A 26,909-nucleotide genomic window follows, 5' to 3' on the forward strand; every position below is an offset into this window, starting at 1 on the left:
CTGAATTCTGTACCATACATAAGATTGCATCAGCCATCGTGCTAGGGTTTCTAGATGACATGCGCTATTTGTGTATTTTAATTCAGCACCATAATTAGAAGAACAGGTGCTATATGACAGGCCTATAAAAGCCCATGTTAGAGACGGGGGGGGGGGGGGGTCTCTTGCCATTCCACAGGACAAGGATCTGTGTGTAAACCAGCTGCTGATGTAGGCCCAAGGAAACACGTTCTTTACCCGGACACATGGTGTCATCCTGAGACGTGCTGGACACAGACAGAGGCAATCTACCATCCAGGATCCCAGGGAAAGATGGGTGAATCTCAATTATTAAGCTAATTATGGACAAATGGACAATCACTCTGTAACTATTTAATTATTTTATGTAATCATTCTTTTTAATGGACAATCTGAGAATAAATCGATACATTTTTTCATAAGAATATCGTGATAGTCATTAATCGATCACATCTGATAAGAAGTCCTCGATAGAAAAAATATACGGAAAGAAGTATTTGTTTACAACCATCAACTTAACACTCAACTACTCCTGTACTGAAATTAACTTTTTGGACACCTTCATTAAGCTACAGAACAATGAAATAGAGACATCCAATTAACCGTCCAACATACCTTAAATGGGTCAGTTCAGTTTCCATCCAAAACACATAAAAAAACTGTATGGGCTAAAGCCAAGCCATCAGATACAGTCGGATATGTTCCAACCCTATGGACAGAGACAAACACCTTGGTGGCCTCAAAAAGACCTTTTTGAACAAGGGCAACTTGGTGCCTCTAGTAGTCACCTACAATCCAAATTTGGCAGCGCTAAAGAGAGCTGCATGGAAATTACAACCTTTATTACAAAAAGATGCCCGGTTACAATCTATATTTCCAGATCTCCCACTTCTGTGTTTTAGGCAGTCCCCAAATCTAAAAAGCATCATTGTCAGAAGCTCCCTGTCCACTCCAATAGCTACATGAACCTTTCCCTGCAACCAGAAAAAATGTAAAACCTGTCCATTTATAATGACTCTGACAAGATAAAGATCCCAACTCACATCAGGACCCCAAGATCTCGGGTACTTTCAGCTGCATCACATGTAATGTACTTAATTATATGTATCAAATGTCCAGCTGGGGGTCTGTATGTAGGGGAGACAGGGCAAAAACTTAGAACAAGGATGAATTCTCATCGCCACACAATAAAAGAAAAAAGAATAGATCTACCTGTGGCCAATCATTTTTTTATCCCTGATCATAGCATCATAGACATGAAATTATACCAAAAATAATGAGTATATAATGGCCCAAATAAGAACATCAAGAATGTCCATGCTAGTGCTCAAAATGCAATTATGTTTATTAATCGGTTACATTGTGGACAGCTTATACAAATCTTGGAGACAATAATATGATAAACAAAGGACTGAGCAGAGAGCCAAGGTAGGGGAAAAGAATAACACGAAGGCAACAGAGGGGAAATAAAGTGCATCTGGTACAGTTAAGGGTCCTTGTGCAAAGTAGCAAAATTGGGTCCCAGTATTATGACAAGGGTAAAAGAATCCGCCCCTATATCCCTCTCTAAAGTGCTAACAGGTCCCCAAATGTAAATTATTGCTCACCAATACTGTATCCAGAAGTCATGCGTCCCTCCATGTCAAAGTGCAGCCCTGACACGTGTTTCGCTAGATGCTGCTTCCCGGGTCATGTGGAGAGGAGTGTGCAAATGGGGAGTTTTATAGGAGCGCCTCTGATGCTTAATTGGCATCACCGGCGCATGTGAGCTGTGTCAGGCCGGTAGAGGAGCAGTGAGGAGGCGTTTCCGAGTGGCCACGGGTCAGGAAGAAAGACTTCCTGTTACGTCAGAGACACGTGACCAATCTGATGGAAGCCCCGCACACATGCTCATTCCCAGCCCCACAGCACCCATGCGCACTGCCAAATCGGCCATCTTTGTTCAGGGCAAGTTAAGGACAAAATCTGCTCTTCCCACCAATAAAAATAGACATGAAATTACTTGTATTGCAAGGTAACTTCAGATCTCAGAGAGACAGGAAAATGTGGAAGTACAAACTTATGACAATCTTTGACACACTCTGAGCTGGAATGAATGTGTCGCATGGATTTATGTCTTTCTACATCAACTAAGGAATGGGCTCCTCAAACCGTTTGGGGGCATCACAATCATGGACCAGACCTCAATCACAGGACAATAAAACTTTCACACTCCTTATCTATGAACTCTTCTAATATTCACCACCACAACTGCTTCTCCCTCTCCCATACTGATAGTTCTGCTTCACATCACTTGTCTTATCTATTGCATTATTCCTGTGCCATGTTGTGTATAAATATGTGACTCTGCAGGTTTTGTGTTATACTATGTCTGATGAAGAGACCTGAGTAGTCTTGAAAGCTTGAGATTTGTTACCATCTTTTCAGTTAGCTATTAAAAGGTATCAATCACTGAAGACTCTCAGATTTTAATATTTTTCTCCAAACAGCAATTTTAAGATCTCTCCACAGGTGTTCAATGGGATTTAGATCTGGACTCATCACTTCACAACGCTCCAGCACTTTGTTTCCACCCATTTCTGGGTGCTTCTTGAAGTATCTTTGAGGTCATTGTCATGGTGAAAGACCCATGACCTAGAATGCAAACCCAGCTTTCTGACACTAGGCACTACATTGCCACATAAAATCCTTTGGTAATCTTCAGATGATTACACTCCTGTCAGTGTATAGTGCTGTCTTCTACAGCAGTCACATCAGTGATTGATGTGGTTGCTGTAGAAGTGACCCGGATCGCCGTGGGATACACTGTATTACGTCACAATGGCGGACAGGTGAGGGATATGGTTGTTTTATATTTTTGTTTTTTTTCAGGAGACGAGGGCTTCAACGGATTAGGCGAAAAATAAATTATTAAAACCGTGTGCAATTTTATTTCAATAAAAGACTTAGAGATTCCTCTCCATTACTAACCTGGGCTTCATGTCAGTCACCAATACAAGGCTGACATGAACCCCAACCCTATTACCGCACTCGCCTGCGTTACATGGCAGTGGGAAGAGCAAGGCTAAGTGCCAGATTTGCCACATCTTATGGATGTGCCGTTTCTGGGTCCGCTGAGGGCTGATATTATTAGTTGTGGAGGGGGCCAGGATTTCAATTTCACTACGGTAGAAATAGTGTAATTAAGACCGACACCTCTTCCATTACAGCCAACCAAGGAGATGGAGACCTAACCAGGATTGTTCACATTTCCCTAAATTAGCACCTAACACCATCGAAGTGGCATCAATTTCATTAGAATAGAAGTAGTTTAATGGAGACCAAAATCTCTTCCATTACAGCCAACCCAGCAGATGGAGACCCAATAAGTAGTGTTCACATTTAAAAAAATTAGGGCCTAACACCAAAACAGTGGCACCAATTTCACTACAGTAGAAGTAGTATAATGGGGACCGACAACTCTCCCACTATAGCCAACCCAACAGATGGGAGACCCAATCAGGATTCTCCATATTTCCAAAAATTAGTGGCAGACAGCAGCAAAGTGGCATCAATTTCAGTACAGTAGAAATTGTAGAATTAGGAATGACACCTCTTCCACTACAGGCAAACGCAATAGATGGAGACTCAATTAGGATTCTCCACATTTCCAGAAAATTAGTGGCAGAAACCAGCAAAGTGGCATCAATTTCACTACAGTAGAAATAGTATAATTAGGAACTACACCTCTTCCACTACAGCCAACCCAGCAGATGGAGACTCAATCAGGAGAGCACCATCCTCTCCAGTCGTTCACCACGTGTCATACTTGTACTCTGTTGTGCTGGTGCATGAGCCAGACTAAAAAATGCGTGAAAGGGATCACAAAAATTGCTTCTGCCACTTACACTACTGCTACTGCTAATATTTTGGTGATGACGAATTGACGTGCTGGAGGTTGGAAGTGTAGAGCTGCGATGCACTCTGTGTGCTTCACTGCTGTCTTGGGGAAAACCTATCTTAAGGTTATGTAAAAGCGTGTTTCCATACTCCAGCATTCGCGGGTCCCTTTCCAGGGTGGGAAGCATCTGCCAAAATTTACTCTTATAACGTGGCTCTAACAGAGTGGCAACCCAGTAGTCAGCACTATTTCGAATCATAACTATATGGGAATCATGTTGCAGATAGTGCAGCAAAAAAACACTCGTATGTCGGGCTCTTCAATGAGTTTAAAGCCCATGCTGTGTTGGTAGCTGGGTAATTCTGATGCTTGCTTCCTCTGTCTCCTCCTGCTAAACACGAAAAACAGAGAGGGGATGATTATCCTCTTCATGTTCAGACTGTTGCTCGCCCCCATCACCTCTTCCTCTTCCATTTGTTCCTCGCCTCTTGCACCTTCACTAACAGTTTTTCTGGTATCACCAACCCCCCTCGATCGCAGTGAACCACCCTCCCTTGGCACCCTGAGATGTCTTCTAGTGTATGACGTTAGTAGCAGAAGAAAGTATTTTTTACTGTGGATGAGGCCGTTATAACATATGAGGTATTCTCCAAACTATTTCAAACTGAGATGTCCCCTGCTGTATAACATTAGGAATCGAAGAAAGTATTTTTTGACTGTGGATGAGGCCTGTATAACATAGAATATGTGCTCCAAGATATTTCAAACTCAGATCTAACCTGTTGTATCATGTTAGTCACAGCAAAAAATAGATTTTTTTTACCCTGCAGAAGCTCTGCATACAGCTGAATTTCACCGCCACTAAAGGACTAGGTGGCTTATAGCAGAGTGTAACACGTTGGTGACCGAAAAAAAAAAATTGTGGACTCTGGCTAGCAACAGAAAAAAAATATTTTTTACTCTGAAAACAACTGAAGTTCACCGCCACTAAAATAGTAGCTTTCTTATAGCAGAGTGTATCACGTTTGCGACAGATAAAAATATTTTTTGTAGTTTGGCTAGCAACAGAAAAAATATATTTTTTTTACTCTGACAACAGCTGAAGTTCAATGCCACTAAAATAGTAGGTGACTTATAGCAGAGTGTATCATGTTTGCAACACAAAAAAATCTTTTGTCTGCTGTGCCCAGCAACAGAATTATTTTTTACTGTGCATACAGCTGAATTTCACCTACCAATAAATGACAAAGTGGCCTAATATAGCTTGCACTGTCACATTAGCAATCGAAAGAAAAGGTTTTTGTGCTCTACACTGACAAGCTCTGTAGATAGCTGAATTTCAACCCCACAAAATCAAAAGGTGGGCTACAAGGGCTTGCTTGTTTTATCACATTAGCAAGTGAAAAAACAGACTGAAGGGATACTTGTGCATACAGCACAATACAAGCAGTGCACAACACAGTTCTATGCCATGGACACTGCTGTTTCTGTCTGAATCTCAGTAATTGCACAAGAAAAAAATGTGCTGCAAGGTCGATTTCACAGGTAAGCAGCAGAGGACTTATCTACACTATTTGACTACCAAACAAGCGCCCATCTATCTAGCTAATATCTCTCAATAAACAGGAGGAGCACACTGAGCAGCGTCTGTCACTGGCAGTGACATGGATAAAATGGCGCCGAGTAAATATGGCCGCTCTTTATATAGAGAGGACATGTGATTTCAGCACCCAATGGCAGAAGCTCTTGTGCCTGGACAGTGTGAATGCTTCCAGCGCTCTGATTGTCTAGCCGCGCTTTCCTCACTTACAGTTACAGGGGGAAAAAAAAGATTACAAACGCGCTGCTGATATGTCCTGTTCTGAGCTATCACCAGCTCCTTCCTCATCTAACACATACCCCCGCTCATCATACACAAGCACTATGCTAGCCAAACTGTTAAAAATGCTGTAGCTGCCCGCAATCAAGTTCCCACACTTATTTGGCAAACGTTACCAATTTTCCCGAATTTAATAAAAAATGTTCATGTTTCCGATCACAAATTTGAATGTGCCATATTCGTGTCGAACTTAAGTTTGGAGTTCGGATTTCGAACATATTCGCTCATCACTACTTGTTAGCAACTGAAAAAAATAGATATTTTTTACTCAGCATACAGCTAAATTTCACCCCCGCAAAATGACAAGGTGGGATCTTATAGCTTGCTGTATCACATTAGCAAATGAAAAAAAAATATTTTTGTACTCTGCACTCAATTGCTCTGCATACAGCTGAATTTAAAGCCCACAAAATTAGAAGATGGGCTAGTAGGGCCTGCTGTATGACATTAGAAAGTGAAAAAATAGATTTTTTAAGACATACTCGAGCATGGAGCACAATGCACAACAAAGTCCTATGACATGGGCCCTGCTGTCTTTTTCTGGAACACAGTAATGGCACAAGAAAAAAAAAATCTGCTGGAAGGTCGATTTCACAGACACACAGGACACTAGTTATCTAAACTCTCTGACTTAGAAACAACCGCCTATCTAACTAGCTAAAATCTCTCGGTATGCAGGAGCAGCGTCCAGTAGCAGCATCTGTGACTTGTTATAATCAGAAATGGCGCTGACACAACATATCCGCTCTTCATATAGAGAGGACATGTGATTTCAGCAGCCAACGGCACAAGCCATTGTGTCTGGACAGAGTGGATGCTTTCTGCGCCCTGATTGGCTAGTCGCGATTTACACACATAAAGTTAGGGGAAAAAAAAGGGTCAGCTCTTCCCAGCCCCTCCGTCTTCAAACACATCCTCCCGCTCATCATACACCACCACTATGCTAGCGAAAGTGTTAAATAATTTCACCCATATTTTCACCGAATGTTACTGATTTTTGCAGATTTTAAGAAAAAATGCTTGTTTCCGATCATGAATCCCAATTTGCCATATTCATGCCAAATTTGAAATTGGTGATTGTTTTTCGAACATATTTGCTCATCACTAGTCATCAGACGTAATCCCATATTACTGCAGCAATAATCCTGAAATTTGGGGGGTGTATCAGATATTACACTACATTTAAATTCTGGCAAGCGTATGTTGGTCAAAAGTATTCACACTTGGTCACTGAAATATACCATACAATTAGGCGACTGCATAAAAACGTGGCCATCAGACGTGATCCTATATTACTACGGTAATAATCCTGAAATTTTTGGAAGCACATCAGATATTACACTCCATTTAAAGTCTTGCAGGTGTATGTTGGTCAAAACTATTCACACTTGGTCGCTGAGAAATACCGTACTAGTAGGCGACTGCATAAAACCATGGTCATCAGACGTGATTCGATATTACTGCAGTAATAATCCTGAAATTTCGGGGAGCGTGACAAATATTATAGTCCATTTAAAATGGGCAAGTTGCGTGGCAAGGGACGAGGAAGTGGACATGATGGTAATGGTGCACACAGAGGCCAAGGCCACGGGCAAGATAAAATTGTGCCTGCTGAGGGAGCACAACAAACACCCACATTATCTCAAACTAACTTCCTGTCCGAACTTCTAGGGGGCCACAGATCAACACTATTGAAGCTAGAGCAGTGTGAAAAGGTTGTTTCTTGGATAGCAGATAATGCTTCCAGTAAGTTTGCCACCACCACCACCCTGTCTTCCACATGGTCTCATCTCAGTAGCCGTGAGTCTGGACCACATATTCTTCACACTGATTCTCCTTCCTCCCACCATGCCGAGTGCCTGGTAGACAAGTGATCCCACACTTGGACACTCTGAAGAGCTGTTCACTTATCCATTTATAGTTTCGGGCCTCTTGCCCGGCCCAATTCAAGAGGGGCTACAGGAGATCGCATGTAGCAATGCCCAAATATTTTAACAGCCACGGTCACACAAAGTCAACAGTGGGAAACTGTCGCAAGAGGTGGATGATGATGAGACACAATTGCCATCAAGTCAGGAGGTGGCCCAGGGTGCGTACGTGGAAGACAAGGTAGTGGACGACAAAGTCACTGACCCAATCTGGCAAAGTGACATGCATAACGAGGACAGCAGCACAGAGGGGGAGGGAGGCGTAGCACCACAACAGGCAGGAACAAGCAGTGGGGTGGCCACAGACACAAGGCGGGCAACTGCTCCCGGAACACTAACACAAGGGAAGTTGCCAGTACAACTGTTAGTTCTTCCAAAGTCTGGCTCTTTTTTAAAGACTGTCCAGATAACCCCAAAAGGCCATTTGCAACCTCTGCTATGCCAACATCAGCAAGGGTTGCAAAACTACAGCCTGACCACCACCAACATGCTCAGGCACATGACAGCAAAGCACCCAACTAGTTGGCCGAACGCCAGGGTACAGAAACAGTGTCTGCGGGTGACACCACTGCGTGTTCCGCTGTTGTATGTGCACGCCAAGCCTCCGTCCATGATGCAGGTGAAGATGCCTCCTGCCCTGCACCTGTCGTTGCAGACTTGCAACCGTCAGCGTCCACGTCCTTGTCCCAGCACAGCGTTCAGTTGTCCCTACCCCAGTCCTTTGAACGCAAGCGCAAATAAGCAGCCAACACCCCACAGGCCACACTACTAAACTCACACATTTCTCAAATGCTTGCACTTGAAATGGTGCCTTTTCGGCTCATGGAGACAGAATCTTTCCGCAACCTGACGGCGGCGGCCATCCCTCTGTACTTGGTCCCAGCCGTCACTATTTCTCCCAGTGTGCTGTCCCTGTATTACACAAGCACGTGTCCCAGAAAATTATGCGTGCCCTCAACAATGCTGGGAAGGTCCACCTAACCGCGGACATGTGGATACGTGCTTGTGGCCAGGGATGGTACATCTCGCTGACGGCACACTGAATTAAGATAGTGGAAGCTGGGACCCAGTCGGATCCTGGTGCGGAATACATCCTCCCGATGTCAAGGATTGCAGGCCCTGGGTCAATCAGGGTTGCCCCCACATTGTACAGCTCCTGCACCTCCTCCTCGACCTCCATCTTCAAAATGACCACATCAATCGCAAGCTGGAAGCACTGCCTCGGCCAAGCGGCAACAGGCTGTGCTGAAGCTAATATGCTTAGGTGACAAACCGCACACCGCTGCAGAGTTATTGACAGCTGTAAAAGAGCAGGCAGATCTGTGGCTGTCACCGCTGAACCTACAGTCAGGCATGGTCGTGTGTGACAATGGCTGGAACCTGGTGGTTGCTCTGAAATGAGGAGAGCTCACACACGCATCATGCTTGGCCATTGTGCTGGCCCATATGCCGATGTGCTTCCAGCTCACCGACTGGTGTGCCATGTCGTCACGCATTGAAACTCAACATTGCACATGTTGGGAATTATTTGTAAGCAGTAGTGGGCAGTTGTTGAGTAGCAGCTTCAACACGCCCGTTGGCATTCAGGTCATCCTCCGCACATAAGAACTGATGAGTGGGCATAGATGTCAGACATCTGTGTCGTCCTCCAAAACTTTGAAGACTCCAAGATGGTAAGCGGCGATGACGCCATAATTAGCGTCACCATCCCGCTTCTCTGTCTTCTGAAATGCTCGCTGCTCACAATTAAAGAGGCACAGCATGATCATATGGAGCAAGGAACCATACAGGCTGATGCCACAAAGCCCAGCCTCATCTCATCCCAACTCGGATTGGGTGCTAATGAGGAGGAGAAGCTGGTTTTGTGCCCTACAGACGGTATTACCCACATGACATTCATACCGTTTATTCATCGTGGATGGCCTGAGGAAAGGGAGAATGAGGAGGATGAGTAGGGGAGCATGGACAGTGGTCTTCTTGGTCAGGACAGGGAAGACTTGGCTGTTGGCAGTCCGGCACACATGGCTGAGTTTGTGTTCCTCTGCCTTTCTCATGACCCTCGTGTTGTACACATTTTGGCCTACAGTAATTACAGGTTGGTCACACTTTTAGACCCACGTTACAAGGAGAACTTTCTATCTCTCCTTCTCGCGGTGGAGAGGTCTAGTAAAATGTTTCAGTACTAGAAGGTCCTTGTTTCGTAATTTAAAAAAAAATTCACATCTGAAATTGCTGGCGGCAGAGGTCACAGTACCTTGGACAACCAAGGAGTACAGATGAGAGAGACACAAATATGATGCGCGGGTTACTTTGACAAAAAAGAAAAGTTTTAGAAGATGCTGAAGGACTACCTTGGCGACTGTACCAGCGTCCCGGTGCCATACAACTATTTGGTATCCAAGCTAGACACATGGCATGAACTGTCTCTCTATGCCTTGGAGGTCCTGGAGTCTAGCATTTTGTCAGAGATGGTTTTTAGTGTCGCTGGGGTATTATAAGGCGCATCCACCTGTCAACTGAAAATGCTAATAGGCTGACTCTTATAAAAATGAACAAGGGCTGGATTGGACCAGACTTCTCATCACCACCGGATGATAGCAGCGGAACATAAAGTCAAATCCAGTGGCTTTTTTTGGGGGGGTCTATTCCCATGCACCTCTTCACACCCAGACATGGGTATACTCTTCCTGATTTTGTCTATTTTCTGTTGTCCTCCTCCTTCTCCTTATCCTACACCACCATATCACCAGGGTGACCGTGAAGCAACACCCACATAATTTTTTTGTAAGGGTTTTTATGATGCCCATAGGAATATTTTTTTAGAGGCCTACCTCTAACATTCTGTAGGTTATACAGTATGTTCATGTATACCCCACAGGGATAAAGGTTTTTCAGCCAATGCACTTAGTGCATGGGCATTACCAGTATAGAAGACCCGCTCCTTAACAATGGTAACAATTTTTTTTAATGAAGACCTCCTCTAAGTCTCTTTAAAGGTGTACTGGGGTTTTTCCAAAATTTGGGCAGCCCTTCCAGTCACTGCATACGCAATAACAGTATAGGAGACCTGCTCCTTAATAATGGGAACATTTTTTTTAACTGAGGCCCTCCTCTATGTGTCTTCAAATTGGCATTGAGTTTTTTCCAAAATCTGGGCAGCCCTTGCAGTCACTGCATACACAATAACAGTATAGGAGACCCGCTCCTTTATAATGGGAACATTTTTTTTTACTCAGGACCTCCTCTATGTGTCTTCAAAGGGGTATTGAGGCTTTTCAAAATTTTGGGCAGGCCTTGCAGTCACTGCATATGCTATAACAGTATAGGGAACCTGCTCCTCAACCCCTTTCTGACGCAGGGCGTAATAATACATACCTGCGCCCTGGGCCTTAATGACCAGGTACGTATTATTACTCCTCATTGATCGCGCCTGCACAGAGGCTGTGCGGGAGTGATCGCCGCCGGGTGCCAGCTGCAGAGGCATGTGACCCAGGCGCAGCTGGCAGGGGGGCGCAGTCGGGCCGCCTAATGCGGCAGTTTGATGTGTCTCCCCCGGCAGCTGCGTTCTGCCGCCCCCCCCGGACAAGGAGTTGGCCATTCTCTGAGCAGAATGTCAAGCTGACACTGGCTCAGAGAAGCTGCAGCGTGCTGGCTCCCAGCGTTGACGCTCTGACCTCAGGGTCAGGTCATGTGATCACGTTGCTGACACCACTCACCGGGGCTGCAGCTGCAGAGGCGCAGATTGGTGGAAAGTGCTCTGTGCTTCAGAGCTGAAGACACCGAAGATGGAATGGAGATGAAGATTCATTGTGGGGGGTGATTTACTATGGGGGGTGATTTATGGTATGGCTAGTGTGTGATTTACTATGGGGGTGATTCATGGTATGGCTGGGGGGAGATTTACTATAGGGGGTGATTCATGGTATGGCTGGGGGGAGATTTACTATAGGGGGTGATTTATGGTATGGCTAGGGGGTGATTTACTATAGGGGGTGATTTATGGTATGGCTGGGGGTGATTTACTATGGGGGGAGATTTATTGTATGGCTGGGAGAAGATTTAGTGTGAGGGAAGATTTATTGTATGGGTGGGGGTGATTTAGTGTGGGGGAGATTTTGTGTGTGGGTGATTGGTGCGTACGCTATATGGGGAGCGAAGGAGGGAAATGTATACGGACAGTATGGGGAGCGAGGGTGATGTGATGTGTGCAGACACAGTATGGGGGATGTGTGAGGGTAAATATATGAGGAGACAGTATGGTTTGCAGGGGGACGTGAGAGAAGACAGTATGAGGAGGGGAGGGGGAAATAATGGGGGGAGAAAAGTGTGAGTGGGCACAGAATAGAGACTGAGTAGTGTTGGGGTGTAGTATGGGGTGACAGTGTAAGGGCACATCCAGGAGGGGACAGTAAGCCAAGGAGGGAGAGCTTGCAAAAGGCGTCCGACCTCAACTCCTATGCTGTGGCTGCCACAGCTGTGGGGGAGCCAGGCGCCATTTAATTGTATTATCATTGTATGTTCCAAAATGATACATAGCACTTCAATAAGACTAGAAAGTTCATAAGTCTGTGACATAAAATATCACAGACAAAGAAGAGCTCGGTGATCATAAGAAAATTCTAATTTTATTAAATTACAAAATTAAAATGACAATAAAATCAGGTAAAAAAACAAGGATACCTCAAAAAAGTGCCAACCATTAGATTGTGACTATCAGATTAGTAATATGCAGAAGTACAATAGTTAGGTAATTAATACATTCTTAAATGCTAGTGCAATATATTCTCCCTATATGTTAATAATTACCCGCAGTTTATATATCATATAAAGTCTTTTTTCCATTGTACCACTATTCCTGTTTCTTCACAATTAAGCCCCACATAGGATCCTTATCAGGTAAACTTATTTCACTTGAATGAACATAGGGAATAGTCAATCTGTATACAAGTCTGTCCCCTTTTACCCCAACGCGCGTTTCACCGCTCTGGCTTCTTCGTGGGGGTGTGTCTTAAGTGGGAGGCATGGCCTGGTTAAATATGTCACTGGACCAATCAGTTACAGATACGTTTTTACTCAATCGGCCAATAATAAATGTCGTCTGATGTCATGAAGTGGGTGGTGTCGTTGGCGCATGATGTTCCTGTGCCCCCTCATAAGGAAGTGATCTCCTTCATGTGCGAGGTGAACCACAAGCAGTATACGCAAGCGGTTACTATGATCCGCACTGAGTGAGGTCTATGAGGTCCTCAGGAGACGCATGCGCATTACCGCCCATTATTACTTAGATGGTTCTCTGCGCTGTTTTTATATATGTTTTATATAAGTTTTATATATGTTTGGATATTGACAGGAGAAGAAGGGGGATATAAAAGAATTATACGTATGAGAATGTTTGAATTACCAAAATAATCCAGATTATTTAGTATTTTTTGAATGCTATATATGCGTTCAGATTACTAGAAATTGCATATGTTGTTATAGCGTATACCTATCACTGTGAAAACTGTACAACTAATTTAAACAAGAAGAGCCCATGGGAGAAGAGTATCATTATACTTATTGTCTGGATAAGTGAAATTAGTGTAGGAAAAATAATTTGCCCAAATGTGTGAAAAGAAATTGTGACTAAGGGAGTATGAGGGAAATGGCGTGTGTTAAGCAGCAAATATGGAGAGGAGATGCCGAGAAACTGTAAGAAAAGTGCAAAAATATACAGATGTGTAGAAGTGATGAGACGGGAATAGTGGAGAAAATAGAGAAAAGACTTTATGTGATTTATAATTATTAACATACAGGGAGAATATATTGCACGAGCACTTAATCATTTATTAATTCTTTCCTATTTTACCCATAGTTCTGCACATTACTAATCTGATAGTCACAATCTAATGCTCTGCACTTTTTGAGCTATCCTTGTATTTTACATGAATTTATTGTCATTTTTATTATGTAATTGAATAAAATTAGAATTTTCTTATAATCCTAGAGCTCTTCTTTATCTGAGATATTTTATGTCCCAGACTTATGAATTTTGAAGAAATGAAGGGTCGCTCCCTGTTTTATATGTGAGGGGTGCTCTGAAGTAATATATTCCAAAAGCAATAAAATAAACTTTGGCACTCCAATGTAGATGCAAGGGATGATTATTTAGAAAACCCCCTGAGAGATGAGCAGGCCAACGTTTCGACCTAATATGGTCTTTATTAGAGATGAGCGTTGTTCTACTCGAACTGTTCGCCAATCTCAAATTCGAGCTGTTTTGGGCGGTGTTCGAGCCGTTCGGCGAACACGAACAATTTGAGAAAAATTCGGCTGTTCGAGGTTATGTTCGATAACTGTTCGTGCACCAAAATCATAACTGGACTTTTTCTCAGTAATGATGAAAATTAATGTTAATACGCAGTTTGAGTGTACAGCGGGGTGGGGGGAGGGGCAGGGGATGGATCTCTGCAGGAACAATGAAGATCTCCATTTTTTTTTTCTCTTTCCCGCATTTACAGTGGGGAGGTGCAATCTGTCAGCCTATCAGCAGCGCACACACGGAGCGAAGTGCTTTTTTTCACACAAGCAAGGGCATGTGTCATTGGCAGTGTATGTCACATGTCCTTGCCCTATAAGACCAAGCCATTTTCCCCATCGCCACCATTTTCTCACTGCTGCAGCTGCATGTTAGACGGCACCGCTGTTGCTGTGTGCGCTATACCTTGTTAATTTCAAGCCAATTTTCGCACAAATATACAGATAGCTTGGGAGTAGGGAATAGTTGTGATTGCAGTCCTTTTAAGGACTAGGTTACAGCATTTCCTACGACTTTTATCAGGGAGGTCTGTGCTCTTAAATAGATAGGTTGTGGGAGTAAAGACTAATTGTAATTGGAGTCCTTTTCAGGACTAGGTTACATCAGTTCCTATCAGTTTTTGCCAGGCAGGTCTGTGCCAGTGCTGTGCAAGTTTTTTTCACAGCATTTGGCTGAATCTAGCAAAGCTAATCCTTTTTGGCCTATTGCAGAGTGTGTTAGTCAGTGGAGTAGCCTATCTGTGTTGCAAGATATACCACCTGTGTATAGAATACCAATTTTTTTACTGCACCTAGTGAAGTAAAATCTTTTGGGCATAGCATCATTCTATTAGTCCATCTATACTGACCTCCATCAGGTTGCAAACTGAATCTAATTTTTTTCTGCATCTAGCTCTGAAAAAATATTGGGCTTCTAGCTGTGTGTGGGTCTTGTTCTATTAATCCATCTATACTGACCTCCATCAGGTTGCAAACTGAATATAATTTTTTTTCTACATCTAGCTCTGAAAAAATATTGGGCTTCTAGCTGTGTGTGGGTCTTGTTCTATTAATCCATCTATACTGACCTCCATCAGGTTGCAAACTGAATATAATTTTTTTCTGCATCTAGCTCTGAAAAAATATTGGGCTTCTAGCTGTGTGTGGGACTTGTTCTATTAATCCATCTATACTGACCTCCATCAGGTTGCAAACTGAATATAATTTTTTTCTACATCTAGCTCTGAAAAAATATTGGGCTTCTAGCTGTGTGTGGGTCTTGTTCTATTAATCCATCTATACTGACCTCCATCAGGTTGCAAACTGAATATAATTTTTTTCTGCATCTAGCTCTGAAAAAATATTTGGCCTTCTAGCAGTGTGTGGGACTTGTTCTATTAGTCCACCTATACTGACCTCCATCAGGTTGCAAACTGAATATATTTTTTTCTGCATCTACCTCTGAAAAAATATTGGGCTTCTAGCTGTGTGTGGGACTTGTTGTATTAGTCCATCTATACTGACCTCCATCAGGTTGCAAACTGAATATATTTTTTTTCTGCATCTAACCCAGCCAATAGTTTTGGCCTAATACCACAGTTTGGCCACTCAGCTCTGCTCGGTTACCATCCATTGTTTTTTTGTGCAAACAACTCCAGAGTTGTGAATTAGTTAACCACCAAAATGAGTGGAAAAAGGCCTGCTGCTGGTGGAAAGGGGAATAGGCGTGTTGGGAAGGGGAAAAAAGGTTGTGTCCGTGGGGTAGGTGCAGAAGAAAGACCATCTTCCAGCCAAACTAAAATGTCTACTTCTTTTAGCGGACAATGTGATAAGATCCCTTTCTTACGGCCACGCCAATCGCTACAAATTCCAGATGAGGCACAAAAACAGCAGGTGCTTCAACGGATATCAAGTGCTCCTTTAAGTGGGCTCTCCTCCACATCAACTTCAACATCACAAATACTCCAGTCCTCAAAGGTGTCACCCAAATCGCACTTGCTTCCTCACAGCTCCCAAATCTCCAGCTGCCCGTCTGAGTATGAGGTAGAACAGATGGTTGAGTCTGCAGAGCTGTTTACTCATACTATAGCCTGGGAATCAGAGGTCGACTCCAGCGCTTCTGTGAATCCAGACGAGGAAATGATCTGCACTGATGCCCAGAATCTTTATGAGTCGGATCCAGGACCAGACGCAGAAGGTTCTGACCATAATGTAGACCCTCATTCCCAAACTGTAACTCCTGTTGGTGGAGACAATGAGGAAGACGATGATAAGACTCAAATACCTGATTGGAGCGACAACTTTAGTTTTTTGTCAGGGCAGGAACAGGTTGGCTCTGAGGACGACGGGTGTGATAACACACAGGGTGATGATGATGAGGTTGGAGATCCCACTTACTGTCAACCCACAGTCAGCCAAGAGATGAGGTCAGCAGAGGAGGTGGAGGAAGATGCTAGTGACGACGAGGTCAGGTTGCGCCTTCCTGGACAGAGACGTAGTACTGGAAGCACGTCAACAACTGCATCCTCAAACACAACTCTGCCTCTCACCACAAGTCGTGGTGGCTCTTCAGGTCGCATGGGTGCTAAGCCTTGCATAGCCTGGGCATTTTTTCAGATCGATAAAGATGACCCAACTCGTGTTATCTGTAACATTTGTCAGCAAAAGCTAAGTAGAGGCCAAAAAATACATAGTTTGAGTACTTCATGCATGAACCGGCACATGGACATGAAGCATAAGTTGCAGTGGGAAGCTCAGTGTGCTACAATGCGGCCTAGCCGGCCGGGCCAACCACCGTCTGCCATATCTTGTGCATCCGCGGCCTCTTCATCCTCTGTGACTGGGGGGACAGCAGTCACACCTGTTTTGGGGCGCAGACCTGCCACCTCTTTACCCGCAACAGCCAGCGTGATTGGCAGGTCATCATTTTCTTTGGAGGTGGGAACACCGGCTGGTGTTGAGCGCTGTCCGACATCGATAGCACCACCTTTGGATCAAGGCAACCTAACATGTCCGCCTGCATCTTCCTCACAGACCGGCAGTTTGCCGGGGACACCCTTATCAACCCCGTCTAAGCACAATAGCCAGCCCTCGGTCCCTCAGATGTGGACAAGTAAAAGACCATTTCCTCCTAGCCATGAGAAAGCTAAGAGGTTGAATTTCACCATCTGCAAGCTCTTGGCTACAGAAATGCTGCCTTTCCGCCTGGTGGACACAGAGGATTTTCGAGACCTTATGTCCGTCGCAGTGCCCCAGTACCAGATGCCCAGTCGGCACTACTTCTCAAAGAAAGGTGTGCCTGCGCTCCACCAGCATGTCGCACACAACATCACCGCTTCTTTGAGAAACTCTGTGTGTGACAGGGTGCATTTCACCACAGACACTTGGACGAGTAGGCATGGACAGGGGCGTTACATGTCGCTGACTGGGCACTGGGTAACTATGGTGACAGCAGGACAAGGGGCTGCTGTCCAAGTCTTGCCGTCCCCACGAGTTGTGTGTCAATCCTCTTTATGTCAAAGTTCCTCCACTGCTTCTGCCTCCTCAACCTCCTCTCGGTCTTCCACCTGCACCCAAAGCCTGTCTGGTCATGCCACAAGCTTTCTAACTGCGCAGAAGGGATCCTGCACACCTCCTTACTATGCTGGCAGTAGGGCTCAACGTCATCAGGCGGTTTTTACATTGAAATGTCTGGGAAATGTGAGTCACACAGCTGAGGAGTTGTGGTCAGCTCTGGAGAACCAATTTCATGAATGGTTGTCTCCACTGGACCTGAAACCAGGGAAGGCCGTGTGCGACAATGCTGCAAACCTGGGTGCGGCCCTTCGCCGGGGCAATGTCACACACGTGCCTTGTATGGCTCACGTGTTGAACCTGGTTGTCCAGCAATTTTTAGCCCACTATCCCAGACTAGATGGCCTTCTGCAGAGGGCACGGTCGCTGTGTGCTCACTTCCGCCGTTCGCATCCCGCAGCTCAGCGACTTACATCTCTACAGAAGTCGTTGGGCCTGCCACTTCACCGGCTAAAATGCGATGTGCCTACCCGGTGGAATTCAACTCTGCACATGTTGCAGCGACTGTGGCAGCACCGACAAGCCCTGGTGCAATACGTTCTGACGTATAGCCTGGGCCAACGAGATTCAGAGGTGGGGCAAATCACGCTGGAGGAGTGGTCTCAGATCAGGGACCTATGCACCCTTCTGCACAGTTTTGAAATGGCGACGAAGATGTTTAGTGCTGACGATGCCATTATCAGCATGACTATTCCGGTGATTTACATGCTGGAGCACATGTTAAACAGAATTCGGAGTCAGGTGGTGGCACAAGAGGAGGTGGAGGAAGTAGAGGAGGAGGAGTTGTATGCGGAAGGGCTAACATCTGCAAGGTCCAGACGGTCGGCAGCACCAAGGCGGCAGGCATGTGAGGGTGGGGGAGATGGTTTTACCAGGGCGCATGGTAGCAGCCAAACTAGTGAGGAAGGTGCAGGAGCCCAGGAAGAAGTGGAGGACGAACTGATGGAAGACTCATCAGATGAGGGAGACCTTGATCACATTTCTGTTGTGCGAGGTTGGGGGGAGAGGACAGAGGAAGGAAGCATGATTGTTACCTCGCCACCAACACAACAGGGACTTGGTGCTCCTGGATGCGCAACACACATGAGTGCCTTCTTGCTGCACTACCTGCAACATGACCCTCGAATTGTGAGAATTAGAAATAATCCTGACTACTGGGTTGCCACACTGTTAGATCCCCGGTACAAAAGTAAATTTGCAGAAATTATTTCTACCATAGAAAGGGATGCACGCATGCAGGAGTATCAGCAGAGACTGTTGCAGAATCTTACATGTGCTTTTCCACAAAATACCAGTGGTGCACGTAGTGAATCTCACAGTTCCAACCGTGGGACCGTCAAGTGTTCAGCACTCAAACCGTAACAGAACCACAGTATCTGCTGGTAACATCAATTTTGCGGAATCATTTCACCACTTTTTTAGCCCATCCTTTGCAAGGCCACAGGAGACAAGAAGTCTGACACATAGTCAACGCCTAGAGACGATGGTACAGGAGTATCTCCAAGTAAACATTGAAGCCACGACTGTGTCACTGGACCCTTGCTCTTTTTGGGCTTCCAATCTGGATAAATGGCCGGAGCTAGCCACTTACGCCTTGGAGATCTTGTCATGCCCCGCAGCCAGCGTTCTGTCTGAACGTGTGTTCAGCGCTGCTGGTGGTGTGCTGACAGATAAGCGCACGCGGCTCTCCACTGATAATGTAGACAGACTCACGTTCATAAAGATGAACAAATCATGGATCCGAAACGACTTTTCTACCCCTGTGTCATCCTGGGGAGAGTAAAAGCTTGATGATTGGTTAAAATCACCCTACCAACCGTTTTAAGCTTTCAAATTACTAATCATGTTTATCTGTATCTTGACTGGAAAATAATTTGGGCTTTGTAGCAGTGTGCAGCACTGATCCTATTAGGCCATCTATAATAAGCTTCACCAGATTTAAAATTAAAAATAATTTTTAGCTGCATCTAGCCCGGAAAATAATTTTGGGGCTCCGAGATGCGCAAGACACATAAGTGCCTTCTTGCTGCACTACCTGCAGCATGACCCTCATATTGTCAGAATTCGAAGTAATCATGACTACTGGGTTGCCACACTCTTAGATCCCCCAAACTTTTCGATCAACCTTTTCATTTTAATAAAGACCAAAAAAATGGTCATTTTTGAAATTATAAGCATTAGCAGGTTGTTAGAAACTGAAATCAAACAGTTTTCAACTCAAAACTTTATTCTAGGTGATGTTACATTTTCACATAGGACCCCTTGTTCGAAAGGAGCTTCTGAACTCTCTCGTCCATTGAATTTGTCAGGTTTTGGATGGTTTCTGCTTCAATTGTTTTGCATGAGGACAGAATACCCTCCCAGAGCTGTTGCTTAGATGTGAACTGCCTCCCGCCATCATAGACACTCCTTTTAATGATGCTCCAAAGGTTCTGAATGGGGTAGAGGTCAGGGGAGCATGGGGGTCACACCATAAGTTTGTCCCCTTTTATGCCCATATCAGCCAGAGATGCAGATGTTTTATGTGCAGCATGAGATGGTGCATTATCATGCAGAAAAATGATCTTGCTGTGAAATACACGGTTCTTCTTCTTGAACCATGGCAGGAAGTGCTGTTTGAGAAAATCCACATACATTATGGAGTTCATCTTTAGCGCCTTCAGGGATCCTAAAGGGGCCGACAATCTCTCTCCCCATGATTCCAGCCCAAAACATTACTCCACCTCCTCCTTGTTGGCGCTGTAGCCGTGTTTGCGTGGGGTGTCCATCAACCAGCCATCCTCCACTCCATCCATCTGGACCATCGAGCGCTGCACGGCACTCATCCGTGAACAAAACTGTTTTGAAATCAGTCTTCATGTAATGTTTGGCCCACTGGAGCCGTTTCTGCTTGTGTGAAGTGGATAGAGGAGGTCGACAGGATGGCGTATGCACAGCTGCAAACCTCTGAAGGACCCTGCATCTTGTTGTTCGGGGGACGTTGGAGGCACAAGCAGCTTCAAAAACTTGTCTGCTGCTATGACAAGGCTTTTTTGCCGCTGCTCTTTTAACCTGACGTAATTGCCTGTAGGAAAGAGTCCTCAATTTGCCCTTATCAGCACGCACACGTGTGTACTGTGAATCAGCTACATACTTCTTGATTGCCAAGACACTTCATCCTGATCATCGCACAATGTTGATTGTAGTCATGCCTTGACCTAAACACTCCACAATTTGTTGCTTCTCAGCAGCCGACACATCCTTTTTCTTTCCCATTTTGGCAGAAAATGTAGGCTGCTTAATAATGTGAGAGAGCCTTCTTAAGTAGTCTTGCCTTTCATTGGACACACCTGCCAAACTAATTAGCACAGGTGTCTGCAATTGCTTACAGTGATATAAAGAGCCCTGACACACATCACCATCAATGAGTTTAACTGACAAACAAACAAATTCTTCCCTTATCACTCCTAAACACTTTTTGCATAATAATTTGGAACGCAGTGTACATGTGCTTTTCCACAAAACACCAGCGGTTCACGTAGTGAATCTTACAGTTCTAACTTGCCAACCGTGGTCTGTATGGAGTTGTTCAATAAAGGGCCCAAAATTAAGATAACATAGATGGGAGAGGTCTCTATGAATAGGAATTCCTAAGTATTTGATACCCTGTGAGGGACAGGCAAAGGGAAAGTTGGACTGGATGGAATCCTATATGGATTTGGGGAGGGAGACATCGAGGGCCTCAGACTTCGCTGCATTGATTTTAAAATTTGACCATGTAACAAAGTGATCTATTTCAGCCATAACAGCAGGGATGGATATATGTGATTGAGTGATATATACTAGGACATCATCAGCAAATAGAGAGCACTTGTACTCGGTGCCTCCCACCTCAATCCACCTAATATTGGGGTTATGGCGAATTGATGAGAGCAGGTGCTCCGTCACTAGGATGTATAAGAGAGGGGACAGAGAACATCCCTGCCTTGTCCCATTGGTGATTGTGAAAGGTGATGAAAATGTTCTGACGCGCCCCCTGGGCCTTGGGACACCCGGAGCCGGACCCTTTTTGGTGGATGCTGGTGGTTGTAGTCTCCGTGGCGGCAACCCGGTTCCGTGGCTCAGGGCGGTCAAACCAGTGGCGGAACTATTTATGTGGTTTTGATGTTTAAATGTCCGACTACGCCACCCGTGGATTGCGGTCAGAGTGAACCGCCGCTCCAGGGCAGACCGCTGAGGCTGGTGTTGTGGGTGCAGCAGAGCGTAGCATAACTCCCCACGGGAGGAGTATAGCCTCAGGGCAGTGTATGCGGAGGATGGGGGTGATGGTGCAGGGCAGCAGCAGTAACGACACGGAGTCAGTGATGCAGTCCAGGGCCTTTACTCACAGTTCTTATTATCCAGACCACGTCTGCAGGTAACGGCTGCCCACGTCGTATTGTGCTCACCAGGTGAGGGGCTCAGACAACTCCCAGATAACTTTGGAGCACTTCACAGGACCCCCTTTGTGTGTCCTTTGTCTGGCCTTTCTTACCAACACTTCTGTCCGGCTGCCTCGGGCCTCCTCTTGGTAAACTTGGCGCCAGTTTCCCTGACCCTATGTGGTGCCTTCCTAGCGGGTGTAGCGAGGGGCTGCGCCACATAAAATGTCAGAGCCTCCGGTTTCTAGCTGAGGGTCGTTTCCTGCCTCCACTAGTTCGGGGACCGGTCTCCCCCTTTGGCCTGACCCCTCCACGCAGGTGGATTCGGGCGTGCGGTGGCGACTCGCCCGTCCGCACCCCTGGGATCCCTTCATTCCTCGTTCCTGGAGCCTTCTCCACTCCTCTTCCTTCCTTCTCCCTCTTCCAGGCCTGGGCCTCTGTTACTAGGCCCGCCTCCGGAGCAGAGCTCATGCAGAGCCCCTGCTCCCTGCCACTTCTGCTCAGACTTCTCTGCACTGAACTAAGATGGTGCCCACCTTTTATACTCCCTTCTCAATGCACCCAGGAACTGCTTCCTCCCTGCTCCTGCACTACAGGGTTCCCCTTCCTCAGTGTTCCCTCCCCCCACTCCAGCCAGGGACAGGGACTGTCGTGCCCATCTCAGGGGCATATTGGTCGCCCTGCCCCACGGCAATGTGGTGTAATGCATGCAGGTGTCGGGTCCTGATCCACACTCCATCCTTACCTGAGAGTGAGATATCACACCTCTGGGTGAGGTGCAATACGTCTGTAGCAACCGAGCCCTCAGGGTGCTACAGTTCCATTTATCTTCAGCCTAGGTGACGTATTGCGATACAGGGCCGTGATTTTGGCTATAAAAGGGTCCCCTAGACCCCTACCCCAAGCTTTTTAAGAGAATCATATATGGCGTGCCAGGAGACTCTATGGAATGCTTTCTCAGCATCCAACGAGAGTATCTAATTACAAATTTTTAACTGCATCTAGCCCAGGAAATACTTTGTGCCTAGTAGCAGTGTCTGCTAGTCAGCGGATTATCCCGGCTGTTAAGCAAGCTGCACCACCTGTAGTTTAGACACTTAATTTTTTCAAAGGAAATGCTTCGGGACCATGGGATACTTAGTGAAGAGCATCAGGAGGCACCCCAAGGCATAGGGGCTGGGACTGGCAGTAGGATGCCTTGCGGTGGACAGCCGAGCTCGATCCTTATAAAAGCTTTTTAACTGCAGCAGCTTTAGTGGACGCTACTGGAGCTGGAATTACCGCGGCTGCTGGCATGAGACTTGCCCTCCAATAGATCCTTGTAAATGGATTTAAAGTGTATTCATTCAAATTAGAGAGACAATTTAAATTAAAAAGGTTAGAGCTGCCTCCACCACAGGGGGGCTCGCTCGACCCACCAGCGGACAGGCACCAGTATTGGGAGAGGGGGGCTGGCCGTCAGGGTTCACCGCGGCTCTGGCACAAACCCGGCGACACGGAGGTGGCACTGGCAGGAGCGGACTGGCCGTGTCGGCTTCTCACTTTTTGGATTTTAGAAGGGCATGACATGCCTATATCTGTGTCTCCCCCTCCTTTTACTCCTCCACCTCTTTTCTTTTCGCATGACTATATGTACTTGTCACTTTTCCATGTGTTAGTTATGTCTTCTGAGCAGTTTGTCAGCTTTTGGACACCTTTGAACGTGTTTTCTATGTGTTTCTATGTGTTTTTGTTTGCCTGCCATTGGTTTTAACGGTGTTCGAAGGTGTTCGACGAACAGTTCGACGAACAGTTCGGCGAACACACGGGTGTTCGACGAACCGAACCGAACTCGAACACTACGGGGGTGGCTCAACACTAGTCTTTATCAGGGCCTTTGCTGAACATAAACGAAATAAGATATATCATACAAACTGTAATCGGTATATCCATAATTTATACATACAGAAACTAGAACACTGTGAGGCTACGCATGATAGTAGAGGAGTACGTACAATCAAAAAAGAACATTCTGGGGTAAAAGATTAGGTTGGATAGATACATAGGCTATTTAATAATACCATGGAATAAATGGAACTGGAGTCGTTGTAGCAAAGCAGTGTCACTGATCCCCTACAAAGGGAGGCTCTACTTAGACAGTAAATGTTATGACAATAGGGGATAGGAAATAAAGTGCAAAAATAAAAAAAAAGTAATAGGGTAAAAGGATTATGGAGAGGCCCATCTATTGGGTAGATTGCGCAATCACATATAAGTAAGAGGTAGAGGGGTAATATGGGGAGGCCCATCTATAGGATAGATTGTGTGAGCACATATACAAATGAAACAAGACAGCGGAAGATGCCCAGAAACGTCCACATACCTGGTAATGAGGGGAGTATTCAGGACATATGTAGTGTAGTGAAGAGGGAAAAGGTGTCTTCCTTATGTACCCCATGAACGTGGTGCGGTGATTATGACAGCGTGCGCGCCGCTTGCATATGTGAATTTCCGGTCTTGCGCAGTGTGAACTGTCAGGCTTCCGGTGCGCGTGCTGGAACGCAAGGGAGAGCAGTGAGACTTAAGAGACTTCCGGGCATGAGCAGTACATGGGACGTGCTTCCGGTATGTAAGTTGACACGCAACGGACGAAGTGGAACGCACACAGCTGTCAGTGGTATATAAATAGACCGACTAATATAATGCAGAACAATGCCATATTTATGCCAAGTGAGGGTCTATTATGAAGGGAAAAAAGGTCATTAACCCCAGAACGCATACCTGGGGCCTCGCAGGCCCGTCCTGTTAATTGTTTTCTATTTTCTGCAAGATTACTTTAGTTCGAATTTTGAAACTCTAGGTATTCCTCAGGAATATAGTTGTTTGTCATTTCCAGTTGGTCATTTATTTATTATTTGCACACGGGCCTAAAAGGCCCCAGGTATGTGAAAGTGTAGATTTTTATGGTCATGCGTTCTAGGGTTAATAAAGGATAGCTTCCACTGTGAAGAGAAGGACCTAGTAGAAACTCAACCCCGTGGTGAGCAAAGGGTCCTGGAAAATCATAAAGTGTGCATATGGGTTTCTTTTCAGAAGTAAATAATGACCTTATTTAATGACCTACAAAACAAAGAAAAAGCGATCAGAAGTACTGAATTATTATTATTGTACAAATATAATTCTTAACAGAATAAGGCAAAAAAATATAGAGAACAATCTAATGATGTTGTACTTCATATTCCCTATTAAGGCCCTTCGGAGTGAGGGTCTGTAAAGTATGTGTCCAATAGGACCCACATTTTTTGAGGTTTTGAATCCGGTTGCCTCCTCGCCTACTTGATGGAATATGGTCAATTACTTGATATCTCAATTGTGATATATCATGAGACATAGCGGAGAAATGTGCTGGTATAGATAGCATTGTATGTTCACATTGAATAGTGGATTTATGCTGTGAGATGCGGTCTCGGATATGCTGGGTAGTTTCACCTACATATCCGAGACCGCATGGACACTTGATCAAGTATACAGCATAAGTAGAATCACACGTAAAATATCCCTTAATAGGAAAACGCTTGCCGGACTGGGGGTGCGTAAACGTATCATCCTTTGTAATGTTTGAACATTGTAGACAGCCCAGGCAAGGGAAGGTACCCCTGCGTGGGGTGGCTAGAGTGCGTTGAATGGGTCCTCTACTTGTGGACCCCACATCAGCCCTGACCAGATGGTTCCGGGTATTTTGAGATCTCATGTGACATAATAAGGGGACGTCAATGAATTCCTGCACCTCAGGATATAATTGTCCTAATAGGGACTAATGTTGTTTGATGCACTTAAATATTGCTCCGCTAAAAGGATGGTAGGTATTCACAAAAGTTAATCGTGGGTTTCTGTTGTGCGGTAAATTAGATTTAGTTGACTGGTTCAGGATATGGGAAGGATAACCTCTCTGCTGGAACTTAATATTCATTTCCTCGTGTCTAATTTTTCTAGCGTCTGCTGTAGACACAATCCGATCTCCCATACAGCGCTGTGACTTGGGTAAAGATCTTTTAACATGACGTGGGTGGCAGCTGGAACACAGCAATAGGCGGTTTTTGTCTGTCGGTTTTACATATAAGTCACTAATGAGACATCACGTGTCAGTAAGTGTGATCCATGTGTCCAGGAAATGACCAGAGTGGGAAGACGGATGCAAAGTGAATGTTAAATTAGAGACCTTGGTATTAAGGTCATGATAGAATAGTGTAAGGTCATTCTCTGTGCCCATTGTAAGGCAGAATAGTCATCATGCTGGGGGACACTCGCTTCACCGGGTCAATTAAAGCACACATGCAACGTCTTTCCAGTATTTCACAATCCAGCAGTTTATTATACTTCATAACTACTTCCAGGACTCTTGTCTTCCAAGCCTCTTGCCCTCCAAGGCTAATGGCATCTCTTACACATAAGGATCCAGCCTCTGCCTTTCAGACTTCACCAGGCTTCACCAGGCTTCACTAGGCCTCACTAGGCCTCACACTCTAACGGTGTCCCACACAGGGAACAGACCTCACGCCTTTCACACCCTGTCTCAAAACTACCAGGGTTTATATATCCTCCAGTGCACACACAGGACCTGTGCTGATGTCACAGTCATGTAATCAGACCTTCTGTGTGCACAGGACCTGTGCTGATGTCACAGTCATGTGATCAGTCACCTGAGGGGGAGGTACATGGTCAGCCAGAACACACTCTGGACCATTACAGTAATGCCGCAAGCCGCTGCATTTAATATCTCCCCCCCCCTCTGTTCAAACTTGTGGGGTTGAACACATAATATACACAATCACATTATAACCCACAGTACACACAAAGACCATGTACTTGATAATTGCGCTGCTCAGCCCCTGGAACATTAGTCATCGACATTAGCCCATTCCTTAGGGACCTACCATCTGTCATTGTCACTGACTTCGTCAAGTCACATTTCCGGG

At 45.3% G+C, this 26,909-nt stretch overlaps 1 protein-coding gene across 1 annotated transcript in view; it reads left to right on the forward strand.

Annotated features, from left to right (window-relative positions):
- Positions 1 to 26,909, forward strand: part of LOC141235839 (uncharacterized) — a 100,779-nt gene that overhangs the window by 37,851 nt on the left and 36,019 nt on the right. Inside the window, 3 exon segments of the mRNA XM_073668190.1 lie at positions 5,528 to 5,543; positions 13,236 to 13,249; positions 21,626 to 21,630. Of these exon segments, the coding sequence (XP_073524291.1) occupies positions 5,528 to 5,543; positions 13,236 to 13,249; positions 21,626 to 21,630 (35 nt within the window).

The sequence above is a fragment of the Phyllobates terribilis genome, unplaced genomic scaffold (assembly GCF_046119375.1).
Source record: "Phyllobates terribilis strain yellow unplaced genomic scaffold, ASM4611937v1 Scaffold_691__1_contigs__length_813055, whole genome shotgun sequence".
Lineage (NCBI taxonomy): Eukaryota > Metazoa > Chordata > Amphibia > Anura > Dendrobatidae > Phyllobates > Phyllobates terribilis.